At 38.0% G+C, this 12,790-nt stretch overlaps 1 protein-coding gene across 3 annotated transcripts in view; it reads right to left on the bottom strand.

The window, feature by feature from the left end:
- The window catches only part of wdr90 (WD repeat domain 90), a 38,625-nt gene extending 26,427 nt beyond the window's left edge, over window positions 1-12,198 (bottom strand). For 2 of the 3 annotated variants that reach the window (XR_005993501.1, XM_041816420.1), the window contains exons 1-18: window positions 11,927-12,198; window positions 11,693-11,784; window positions 11,199-11,375; window positions 9,576-9,714; window positions 9,290-9,460; window positions 8,524-8,650; window positions 5,532-5,599; window positions 5,211-5,323; window positions 4,814-5,044; window positions 4,010-4,072; window positions 2,467-2,538; window positions 2,239-2,349; window positions 1,974-2,119; window positions 1,786-1,843; window positions 1,506-1,624; window positions 973-1,125; window positions 753-883; window positions 488-604 (exon numbers count right to left, since the gene is read on the bottom strand). Coding sequence is in view for 2 of the 3 variants with exons in the window: in XM_041816420.1 (XP_041672354.1) it covers window positions 488-604; window positions 753-883; window positions 973-1,125; window positions 1,506-1,624; window positions 1,786-1,843; window positions 1,974-2,119; window positions 2,239-2,349; window positions 2,467-2,538; window positions 4,010-4,072; window positions 4,814-5,044; window positions 5,211-5,323; window positions 5,532-5,599; window positions 8,524-8,650; window positions 9,290-9,460; window positions 9,576-9,714; window positions 11,199-11,375; window positions 11,693-11,784; window positions 11,927-11,981 (2,143 nt within the window). In the remaining variant the exon portion in view is untranslated. The remainder of the gene's footprint in view (window positions 1-487; window positions 605-752; window positions 884-972; window positions 1,126-1,505; window positions 1,625-1,785; window positions 1,844-1,973; window positions 2,120-2,238; window positions 2,350-2,466; window positions 2,539-4,009; window positions 4,073-4,813; window positions 5,045-5,210; window positions 5,324-5,531; window positions 5,600-8,523; window positions 8,651-9,289; window positions 9,461-9,575; window positions 9,715-11,198; window positions 11,376-11,692; window positions 11,785-11,926) is intronic. The other variant, XM_041816421.1, reaches the window with a different exon arrangement.
- Window positions 12,199-12,790: the final 592 nt, after the last annotated feature.

Genomic DNA, 12,790 nt, shown 5'->3' with positions numbered 1-12,790 from the left:
CCGCAGATTGGCTTCAAAAACTGTTTGACTCCGCCCTTTGAAATCAAACGTCTGATGTCACATAGGGTTTGTGACACACATCATGAAAAGTCTGGACTCTTTATCTGAACTCATAGAATGCCTCTTGTCCTATCAAGATACTTAGCCATTACTAACTATTATATAATGAAATCTACAGTAAAGGTAGAAAAACAGAGGAGACATAGTGGATAAATGGAAGTCAGCTGATTCCATATAACTACTTTACTTATCTGTAATATCTGACACATGATAAAGAAACAAATGTCTATGAGTCCTTACATTCAGTTCAGGCTATTTTGAAGCTATGTTTATCCACATCACTAACCAGAATTGATGACACTAGAGAATAAGAATCTAAATATTTATGGGAAAGAGGAATGCTGATTAGCTTCCTGTGGAGTGGGAACAGTCAGCTGGTGTTAATGTTAATGCAGGTCAATATTATGCAGAGTCCTGCTGTCCCTACCAGCCTCAAGGAAAACGGCAGAGAAGTTCAGGGGCCAGAGACGCAGGAAGCCATCTTCAGACCCAGTGGCGCAGAATGAAGAGGACACACTGATGCTGTTGATGGCAATGCCTGGACCTTGGGACCCACAAACAGACAAACATGCATTGAAAAACATACCTAAGAATCCTCTGAGGTGTTTTATAAAGTTTTACCCTCTACCCGAACCCTGCTTTTAATACCATTAAAATAAACATGTTTTTTCTACAATTAGCTCCCAACCCACCAGTGTTAAAAGTCCATTTCTCCCTGCGGTTTGCATGCTGCTGCTGAGCAGGCAGTAGCCTCCTCACATTTCTGACAACAACTCTACCGTAGTCAATCTCAAAGATATGGCCGCTTCGACTGCTGGCGAATCTACAGGGAGAGTGTGACAGTGGGGAAATCTTTTTAAGATCAAGTTTCAAATGGATCAGCTAAACCAGAGTGATTTTTTTCCAACTCACAGTGTTCGCTCATCAAGATTCCAGCTCCCCTCCTCAAAGGTCACATCTGTAAAGTCCATGGAGTGGTATTCACCTAGGCTGACTGGACAGGAACGCAATGTCCCATTTCGCACTCTCCACAGACGAATATTATCACGACCACATGACACCATCCTGACACAAGAACAATCTCAGCTTAAACATGGTCAAAGAGTACTTAGTCGCTGATGAGGAAACATGAGACTCACTTCAATTCTACTAAGGCCAAATCTATTTCACCTCTCTCACAAGCAGAGTACCAACAAAGGAATCAAGTGTGAATGTGGACTGAAATGTGTCCAGACATCTGCAGGATAAACAACTCTAACATTGCATGCTCATAATGCCTGTGTGGAAAACTTGGGGTCAACATTATAAGATGAAATGAGGCAGACCAACATGCACTCTCACTGGGACAACAGATGGCTGTGCATAAAAATACTTCCAATACACACAAGAATGCATGGCTGAATAACAAATAATTACGTGATAAAAGCTGAGGGAATACAGAGTACCTTGTTTCATCAAAGAAGGCAACCTTGATGGTGTGGATGTCCACATCTGTGTGTGCTTTGGCGAGGACAGTCACCTCTCCAGCTTTATTAACATTCACAGTGTTCCACACCACAACCATCTATGAAAGTTTGAATGAAGGATGAGAAACACGAGTCATTTTCTCATGTTTCACTGAATTTAAAACAAGTGCTCCCTAATAAAAGGTAATTGCCTTTACAAAACCATTTGAATATATTACGCCCAAGTATATTCATGTTGAAAATTTATTTGTGCTCTTACTGTTTTATTATGTCTGTCCTTTCCCACTCCACAGAGAATTCCGCCGCTGTATGAGAAGCTTTAAATGTTGAAAGAACAAAAAAAAAAAAAAAAAGACAAGATAAGAGAGTGAGCAGTCCTTGAAGAAAAGCTTAAAGCTCTTTAGATTTGAGGTAACTGCGTGTGCATATGAGCATGTAGTTGGCTACCTCAGAGATGAAAATGAATGAGCATGAGTCCTAAACATGGCCAGGCAGCTTCCTTTGTGGTAGTTCCATACTCGGACCACACTGTGGTTGCCAGTTTGTGCCGAAGCCAGCAGCGTTGTGTTGCCATTAAAAGCCAGCGAAGAAACCTTCCAAAGAAGAAAAGGTCTTTTTCCATGTTCTCTCACCAGAAATCTCCTTGTCAGGGAATTTAATGTTGTAGGTAAAAAAAAAAGTCCGTGGTGCCAACACCTCAGAGCTACTTTACCTTATCAGTGTGGCCGATGAAAAACCTCTGCTGGTTTGAGGATATTGTCAAAGAGACAATGACTGCATGACACGGATACACCACAGCATCTCCAGATTTAGTCCACAGGGCCTACAGTGGAATATAGTGTCCACATGAGACCTTCAGCTTGCTCTTGAGTCAGTGTACTATAATTCAGTTGTAGAAAATGCATTAAAATAAGGACTAATGGATTCCAAATAAACATACACATTTGGTCGTTGTTCCCCCAAAGCCGATGATTCGATTTAGCCTGAGAATTGGGTCTGGGAGCAGCTTCAGCTTCCACAGAGAGGACAAAAGGAAAAATCATCAGTATTTTAAACCTTTTAACAATAAACTGGTTTGTTTGGACAGGATTTGTGCCCAAATAATACATTACACCACTGAGCTGGTTTTAATATTCATATTCAAAGTATAATCAAATTGCTGATCTGAGTCTAGCCTGTTAAAGCTACTGTGGAAAAAGCTGTACTTTATTCTTGTTACTGAACCTGATCTATGAATGTGTAAGCTGATCAAAAAGTGTACCCCCCATCCTTGGTTTTTAAAAAATAGTTAAGTTTCTCATGATTTTGGCTCTTTTGCTTGAATATATTGGGAAAGAGGAATGTCAAAGTGGTTAATGAAATGTGTTGGGAAGCCTTGTATTGCACTGTACTGTACAGCTATGAACATTATTGTTTGTTGCTTGCTGGTTCTTGCACTCCTGCTTTTGCCTTTAGCCTCCCTCAAACGTGTAGAGCCTATATGTATGTGGGAAATGTAAACAAAGTCTATTTAACCCTGCCACTGTGATTGCAAGCATTAAAAAGAGAAATTATAAATCTTGCTGCTGATTGTGCTGTTTGCTTTTGCAGGTCATAAAGATGCTTCGGGATGACAATTATTTTTAGTTTGTATCATTACCTTCTAAAATCTCCTCACAGTAGCTTTAAAAATACACGTGAAATAGTTTATCATCATTAACTACTACATAATACTCTCCATTTGTTTTTGAACTAAACAAACAATATCTCTTATATCACACACATCAATTTAAAGCCATACTGTATGCAATATGTCTCATTCTACAGTGTCTTATTTTATTTTGATTTTACTTTTTAGTTAAGTTATGTTGCTTATCATTATTTGAATCCTATTGTATTTTAGCACCTTATTTCTCTTGTGCTGTGCTGCTGCAATGCCAGAATTTCCCCTCTGCTGATCAATGGAGTGTAATCTCATCCTATTATCCTATCTCCTATCATCTGATGACACTCATTTGTATGATGCAGTGTCTCCTGATGACATAGGGCCACTTTATGCCCTTTTAAACAGTTTATCAAATACACAGATATAAAATCATGGATGGTAGAAAATTTCTACAGCTCTACCATTTCAAAACTTAGTTTTTTTCTTTAATTCAGATTTTAGTTTGGAACCACATTCCCACAATATCACAATAATGCATTTTATCATTTAAAGAACATTGCCAGAGTGCGACCGTTTCCCTCTCAAGCTAATGCAGACATTAAGTCATGCTTTGATAACTTGTAGAATAGATTTTTGTAACATTCTTCTTTCTGGCCTCCCTAACCAAAAGGGGATTTACTGTCTCTGCCATTATTTTTTTGTTGAGGGATTATACTGTAATCCCATTCAACTTTTAGTCTTTTTATGGTTCACTTTTGCCTGTCCCTAATTAAAAAATAATTATTTAAAAAATATATTATTTTTTTAAATTTCACTCTTGATTGTTGTCTGTTCTTACCTGCTTTCTGGCATCTTTTGATGAAGATATGTGTACAGGATGTGGAACAGGAGTGTAGACTGGCTGAAAACATAACAAGATAAACAGTGTTACTAATGACAATTTGACTTGAAAGCATCAAGGGCTCTGCAAAATGCAGTGGACAGGGGATAATTTAAAGAACACGAGAGAGGAAGGCAGTTCATATTGGTTTTTCATACTTTTAAGTTGGGATTAACCTTGCAAAGCAGATGGATACGCCTGTTTCCATGTTTCTCACTGGTGAATCCATCTTGCAAAGCTCCTGTCTGAACCATGTGGGCCCGGTTAGAAAGTAACAGGACCAATCAGTGACGAGGGGCAGTACTTTCACGCGCGTCGGAGTTGTGACGTAAGCAAGCAGCAACAAGAGCCCGGTGCAATATTGGCGGAAGAGATTAGTGTGGATGCTGCTAAAGCGCCAGTTTTATCAGAACTTGACAACATTTCTTTGTTAAAAGAAGACCGAAGAACAGCACTGAGTTGTTTTCTTTTCAAGAATGACAAAAGTCATGTACTGACATGTCCACAGTCACCATGGTTTGCGTTATTCCTCGGTAGCTGTGCACGTGCACCTCGGTCACGGCTACGTCATGTGTTTTGTTGCTCTGCTTGGCCCGTAAAGATGTGACAGACAGAACGTTCATCCAATCACACTCCAAGTTTTTTCACATCCTCTGCCCTCTCCCAAATGCTTAGTATTGAAGGTTTTTCCAGATGGATGTGTGAAACAAATCCATCTGGCGTATCAGGTTAAATTGGGATCAAAACAGTACATATCTTCACCTCTTCCTCACTCTCCTCCTCCACGTCATCCTCCGCATGTACGTACACATGAACTCCCTCGGCATCAGCATCACAGGAGGGCTGAGACTTGAGATGATGAGAATTATAGCATGTGGTCTCTTGCTGATGCTCATCATCACCATTATGACAAAGCCATTCCTGGTCCTCATGAATCGAAACTACACCCAGCTCAGGGATGCCAGTCACCAGAGGGGTTTGGTTTCTTGGGAGCTGAGAAGACAGATGGAGAAAATGGAGTAAAATAGCAACCTCCCACTCAACAAATCCATGAAAAAGACTGATCTCAGTCATCTGTCCAAGAGACAAAAAGAACATATACATGATTTAGAATCACAGAAACTTTATTATCATATAGTATATAATGTTATCTGCTCACTGATTTGGGAGTGGTGATCTGCTGGATGAGGGACACACGGCCTTGAACAGATTTGCTGAGATCGACACTGCAGGACTCTGTTCTAGCAGGGCTTCTACTTTTGGAGATACATGCTGAGAAAATAAGGGGACATAAAAGTTAGTAATATATAATACTGTCCTGTAAGGATTCCAATGGGGTGTTGGCTAAAAGAAAACAATTTTTTGGTAAAAGCTTCAAATTTTCCACTGTATCTTACTCAAACACATCTTACTCAAAATAATGCAGAACTAAAACAAAGTTTTGTAATCAGAAAAAGGAAAACATTGTGATATAACTCACTAGACTCAAGCCTGGAATCGTCTTTTTGAATAGAGTCAAAGGGTAACTTTGTTCCCTTGGATGGAAACCTGGCAGAGGAGGACAAGATAAGAAACCAAGGATGTTCTTTATAATCTTGCCAAGCAGGTAAGTGTAGTTTTTTCAAAGATAAGATTAAACCCATACAATACTCTAAAAGTGATGTTTTCAAATTACACAGTGTTAATTTTGTTGCCTAAAACTTTGACTACAATTTTTGGTCCACTACCTTTTTTTCCATGAGGAAGACTAGACTAAGATTACTTAAAAATAGATCTTTGGTGATAAAAATTGACATAAGTAGGATTAGTTTCATTAGGGAGACTAAAACAAGATTAAAATGTTTGTGATGGAAGTTCAAAATCTATAATATTTCTTCACTGGGAATATAATTTGTAAAACCACAAGCAAAGATGAGGTGAGACAGCATTCAAGGTATGTCAGTATTTTCTTCAGTATATTCAAAGTAACTAACATACTTTTATTTCATTAACGTGAGTGTTTTACATTTATACTTATCTTATAATAAGGTTAATAAATTTAGTTTAACACAAATAATTGTTTTGACAAAAAGTCAAGACTTAATTCTAAGGACTTTTTAATGACTAAAACTGGACTAGAATGTTTTTGAGTTTTAGTTGACTAAAACTAGATTAAAACTAAGGGTTGAAAATGACAGAGGCATTTCAATCTAAAGACTAAAAGCCTTTGCACATCAAGGACAATGCAAACAAGTGTCACAAAAATGCAAATAATTGAGGTTAATTTAATTTCAGTTTACCGTGATGCTCTCTCTATACAGCCAAGTTGACTGGGAGGTGGGACTAACTTTTCATTAATTCTGTAAGTTAAGTAAGGGTTAATGCTGCATGAGGTGTCCAGTTATCAGGGGTCAGTGGACCACGTGGAGGCCTAAACCGTCCGACGCTGCCTCCGAGAAGTCCATTTCATATGTTTTGCAATCAAAATAGAAAGTTTTACTAAAGCTACAATTGCTTTCCCCTAGCAACGCCTGAGAGCTTGACTAAAAATAACAGAATAAACAGAATAGAACTCCCTTCTGCACTACAAGGTAAAAGAGGTGAAAATGAGCTGTCCTGCCCTGGAATGCTGATTCTCCTTTAAAGACACGCCAATATTTATCAGATATTATCATGCTGGTTTATCAGAAGTGTTTCCTTTCGCTCTACAAAGAAATACCGGCTTACTTTCTTTTAATGTTATTTAAATCTTCTGACAATAGTTTATAGCAGTTAGAACAGGAGGGAAGTGAATTCTTTTGCAAAACTCACCTCTCAGTGTTGAGGTGAGCCTGGGAACAATTCTTGCGTCAAAAATAGGAGATAAGACCGGCTTATGCTACTGGTCATAAACCTGGAGTCTGTCATTATATTTTTGTCAGTTAAGTGACTGTTGATGCCGGTCTGCAGGCTCCTAAGGCTGGCAATGCTGTACTCCCTGCTTAGAGAGTATGACTGCCTCAGGTTGCTATGGTTACTCCTATCATCCAACGGCAGCTGCACGTTAATTTGGAACAGTGTAATGATTTTTTTGACCGGAACTACTTGTGAAGTTCAAAAGGTGTCCATATATCAGAAGTTAATAGACACCAATGGAATTTCCAGAGCCAATCAGAACCGAGTATTCAGCAAGACCATGGTATAAATAATAATAATAATAATAATAATATTAGAACACTAAAGGTTGGCTGAGAGGGGGAGTTGGCTCACCTGGAAGTGTTATTGGTCTGGTCAGAGGAGTAATTTCAGGGAGCTGATTGACACAGAGCAGTGACTGGCTTTATGTCTGAGGTAATAGGAGACTGTGTTGTGAAATTTTTCATTGGAGTAAAGTCTCATTAGTTTTGAAACAGCTGCAGCTGTGCATATAGCACATTCACATGGACATGTAGAGGTGCCTGATGCCTGTTTCAATCTGGGCTACATAATATCAGATTAAAAATATGAACAATTTAGCACTGGCTACAGACAAATATTTTATACGAAAAGGGGACAACATCATGTAGTGCTGGAGAGGAGGACACTTTTGCTCCTCCTCCACCATAGGCGACAGACAGCATTTTAATTGGTCAGATGTGTGCTTGTCAGGAGTGAAACTTTGAAAAAAAAGACAACAGTTGACAAACTTAAGCAGTTACCATTAGCATGAACAATTTTGCACAGAAAAAAATAAAACACCTGTTGTAAGACAATGCAGGTAATCCTAGTTTGTCCCTGCTAAATACTACATCTGAGGAATGCCCAACAAAATTTTTTGAGCACGAAGATGTGTTTGATTTCAGTGGATTAAGACCAGGCTTCCAAACATCCATCACTGGCATGGGGAAATCTTTAAAGTTTTGCAGATGGAGCTCAGAGTTAAAGGGAAATAAGGAGGTTTCTGACAAGCTGTGGGGAACCTTTCCTAATTAACTTCCAGTCTGCATGACAGATTTAATACAGAAGGGGTGCTGGGATTTTAATCCATCTTGTGCTTTTCAGAACCCTCAAGTCTCCCTTATGTATCCTATTTTAATCTTACTTCATTTTTTTCAGTCTAATTGCCTTACCTTGCTTTATATTGCCTTCCTACATTGTGTGCTCACTGAACTGCATTAAAAATCTAGGCTCTGTGATGTAGAAATGTCCATGTATAGCCTCCTGTACTCACACAACAGGTTTGCTATACGGGTATTTTGATTATCTCTGTTTTATTTTCTGATATCTTGCTCATTCCAGTACTTGCTGTCACGTGTTTGTTTTTCTAAAGTGTTCAGATAAACAATAAAATGTTAAAACACACCTCTGATGTAACCTGACATGCCAGATGGATTTGTTTCAATACAGAAACAGGCGACTCCATCTGCTTTGCAAGGTTACCTCAGGTGTGCAAGGGCCTTAAAACTAAGAATACATTTTAACAGCTGCCGGAATGAACATTTATGTGTCATCTCACCTAAAGTGAATTACTGTACCTGATGTAATCATAAAAGTCATGCCAGGAGCCTCCCTTTGGCACAGGGAATGACATTTCTCTGGGAATTGGACCAGTTCCCTGGGAAGAAGATAGACCCATCAGCTTGGCTTCACTGAAGGTAACTCCTGTTGAAAGAACAAAAGGTAGAGCAGATGAAAAAAAAACAATGAAATACATGCATGCATTTCATAGTCTTATTTATTTTTATTTTAAGACCAACTGTTTCTGAGCCAGGTTAATTTCATGCTTCAATATCAAAGACAAATTGCTTTCGGATGGCAAAACTAACCTACCATAAAACTCATTTGCTTTAAAATCTGGTTTACAAGGCACACTTTTAATACACACTTTTTAATCTAAAAATTTGGCTATGTCTGCAATACTGGTGCAATTAATATACTAGTTTAAAATGCTGAGACATGCAGTCATTACTACCAGTGCATGCCACCACCATCACACTGCATGCAACCTGATGGAGAGACATTTACCCCCATCCATTGTGTGTTGCATGTGACTGCTACTTAAAACATGCCAACTAAGCTGGGGAGGAGTTTCCATTTTTAACAGCTTTTCTCCCTCATTGGGTCATAATCCTGTTTACATATGGCGCATTTAAGTACAAAGATATTTGATTATTACTTTCATTGCAGTAAAACTGGAAGAGCTTTTACTTCTACTTGGCACATTTTTTGGTATGACATCTGCTCAGTTTCTTCATCTACTACTGACCTGGATACTAAGGAAATTCTTCAACAAGGTCTCACCTGGATCTAGCAGCAGGTCACTGGTAAACATGTTTTTCACTGCCATGTTGGCACAGAGTTTGATGCTCTTTAGGTGACTGTAGCAGCGGTTGAGGTAGACGGACAGTATGTATTCAAGATCCAACATCAGACATGTCCAACGCACTGAAGAGGGAGCTGGACCCACTAAACCTCCATTTTTAACATAAATATTGCCAGAAGGTGAAAAGATTTGCATGTATACAAAAGTACAGGGAATTATAACAGCAAAGGAATTATGGTTGTATTGTAAGTTCATGTATTTTACCATGTCTTGCAGATTTGGCTGTGCTCTCATAGACTGAGTCCTTTGCAGCTCCACACAGGAAAGGAAACTGAAGCCAGGTAGCCGTGGACTTAAACTCTTTAAACATGTTGGAGAAGGAGATACGGATCACCTGACCCTCCTATATAATAAAGCACACAGAGAATTGCAAAATAAATAGGTTTTATTTTATTTAAATGATCAAATTATCCTTCTCTTACACCATAAAAGGTCCCCTTGTAAAAGCCAAAGGTAGCTCTAAAGAGTCCACAAACCCTTGTTAAAATTCTGCATTTTAATAATGTGAAAAATAATGCTAGTAATGTATCATTTCAGAACTTTTGCACCTTTAATGCAACTTATAACATATTAGGGCTGAACGATTTTGGAAAATAATCCAATTGCGTGTTTTTCCCCCCCCGATATTGCAATTGGGATTTGACATGTGATTATTCCTTTACTTTATTCCAAAGCAAGGGCTGAACAGTTCTTTAAAAGTGTCTAATTCTGATTACTTTGACTCGTATTGCAAGTTGAATATGAACTGTTGCATTAAAGGGTTTTTTTAATGAGAAAAAAGTATAAAATTGAAGAAGGCAGGATTTTTTTGTAGAATATTCTAGGTCAAGGAAATATTGCAGCAGGCCATATTGCGATTTAATCTAATTTTTGATTAATTGCCCAGCTCTATAACATATATACAAATCAATTGAAAAACAACCAAAATTTTTTGGAAGAAATTTATGAAAACTAAAAAAGGGAAAAAAACAAGCTTCATAAATATTCACACCTCTGATTAGAACTTCATTCTAACCCATACCTGAAGGTCTTTTTGTCAAATTGACTGGTATTTTGAACTGTTCATAACTTATTCCACCTTAACTCCACCCTATCCCATGGTCAGATGCATGAAGAAGTGAGGAAAAAGAACACCATAGCAGCGATGAAGCATTGCAAGGGCAGCATAATACACTGGGCATGTTTTTATTTAGCTTGAACTGTCTTTTTTTAAGGTTGAGTGAGGTTTAGCCAATTATGAACAGTTCCAAATAACAGCAAATGTTGTCACAAAACCTACATGAATCAGCTTGAGAGCTGGAGATGAAGGGCTGGTTTAATCTTTCAGTACAAAAAAAACCCCCTGAAAGATTTAGAGCCCTTTGTCCTTGTCAACTTAAGCAACCAGTTTTTTCTTTATTTCTTATTCTAAATTAAATCAACCTAAAAGATTAGAATTGTAATTTTTTTCAATTGGATTGCAAATCTTCTAGGTTACATTAAAAGCATATAAAGTGTGGAAACTAAGTATCTTGGCATTGATTGTTTTACATCACAGAAATGTGGAATTCTAATTGGTGTGTAGATGTTTTAGAGCCTCTTTTTCTTCTGCAAGTTGTGAAAGTTCATTCCAAACAGTTCTGATATATCTGTTTTTTGCTAAGGTTAAAATGCCAACACTATATAACTGTGCTTTAAAATGTGAAGGAGTAACTCTGATTCGATTTGAACTTTTAATGTAGAGTTGTGGATTAGTTGTGTGACTTCAAAACCAACTTCAGCCACCCAAGAGTCAAGATAAAATAGCTAGCATAGCTACTGCATACCAAAGCTATCAGTTAATACTACCTCTGCAGCAACATCCATATGAACCACGAAGTATTTTCCAGGTGTAGGCTTGAAGAGAAGGTAGAAGTAGCGTCCTGTCAGCCCCAGAGACTGGCTGCTGTTTTTCGGTATCAGGATGTAGCTGTTGGCAGGAACAGGACCCCTGATCTTGAATACTGTACACTTCAGTGTCTTGTTCTGATGATGTCCAAACAGAAACAGGGAAAGTATAGTAATTGTGGAGTATGACAAATAGCTTAAAATAATGTTATTGAAAAACTAATCATACTGTGTTCAAAGTCGAATAAGGCGCAGACAAATGCTGTTCCTTTACATTATATTTTGCACAAGTTATGTCTACAGATTGAGGATAGGATGTTATGACACGAAATTCCCGCAGAGCTGCATTAGGAACCTGTACACTCTTTGGAGGCATATTAGAGCCTCCAGTTGTGTCTGACATTCAAAGGTTAGTTCTGCCAACCTTAAATACCACATTTACTTAGCAAAGTTACCGAGCACGACGACACATCCCCCTCCTTTGCCGACCGTCTCCAGTCTTCTAGCCTGGCATGTTTGAAAATGTTGACATAAGGATGCTGCCAACCTGCGAAGTCAAAACACGTCGCGTGAAATGTTATTTTTATTATTAACTGAAGTTTGAAGTTATGGCGTATGTCATAACAGTTACATAACTTCATTTTTACATAAATTTCAAACTTAATTAAGCAATTCAAAGTGACTTCTACCTTTAGTAGCCATCGAAAAATCCACCTGTTGATGTATCAGTCCTCCAAAACTCATCCAAGCTCAGAAAGCTCGCGTGCATTTACAGAGCTTAGCTAGCAAACAGAAAGCCACTTAGCGCTAAGAGAGCTAATTTTTTGCTTACAACTGACCAAAACGATTAATCGTTTGGTTTCACATCATCACGAGATGTGTGGGATTCTCCACTTCTCCCTGTAAGCGTGTAAAAATTGTTCAAAGTCGACAACGCTTGTTGTAGCAGTTATATTCTTCCCGCTCCAGCCTCCGCCGTTGCCAACGACGCTTATGACGTCCGTGCGCTGCTTTCCCAAGTGCTTCTGGGTAATGAAGTTCTTCAATGAAAAATGATGTATTTATGTTGTTTAAAAATACTGTTTTGATATTAGGGCAAAAAGCGGACAAACTTTTCTCTAAATATATGATGCAAAAGTACACCATATTTCATTTTTGAGCACTTACTCACTTTTTGTTTACTACTTTTGCCTGAAGTTTTGTCACTTACTGTAGCCTACTTTTTTTAACCCATTAAATTTAAATACTGTTACTATTTCACCCTTATAAAAACAAGTTACCCATCATTTCATATTTGTACTTGGTCCTTCACATATTTATCAAGTCAGTGTAGACAAATATCCTTTTAATGTTTTTACACAATTTGTAAAATTTATGCAAGATGTCACAAAATGTAAATAATCACAGTAACATACAGTATGAGAATATCTACAACTTTACAACTGACATTACAGCAGTAATGTATTCACAGTTTTACATATTCACATCAAAACATAAAATCTCTGAAGGTACAGTGAATGCAAGAACGTATTCAGTCTGAGTCATTTACAACA

This window comes from Cheilinus undulatus, linkage group 20, assembly GCF_018320785.1.
Source record: "Cheilinus undulatus linkage group 20, ASM1832078v1, whole genome shotgun sequence".
Taxonomy (NCBI): Eukaryota; Metazoa; Chordata; class Actinopteri; order Labriformes; family Labridae; genus Cheilinus; species Cheilinus undulatus.
This window is presented reverse-complemented; position numbering and strand designations above follow the sequence as displayed.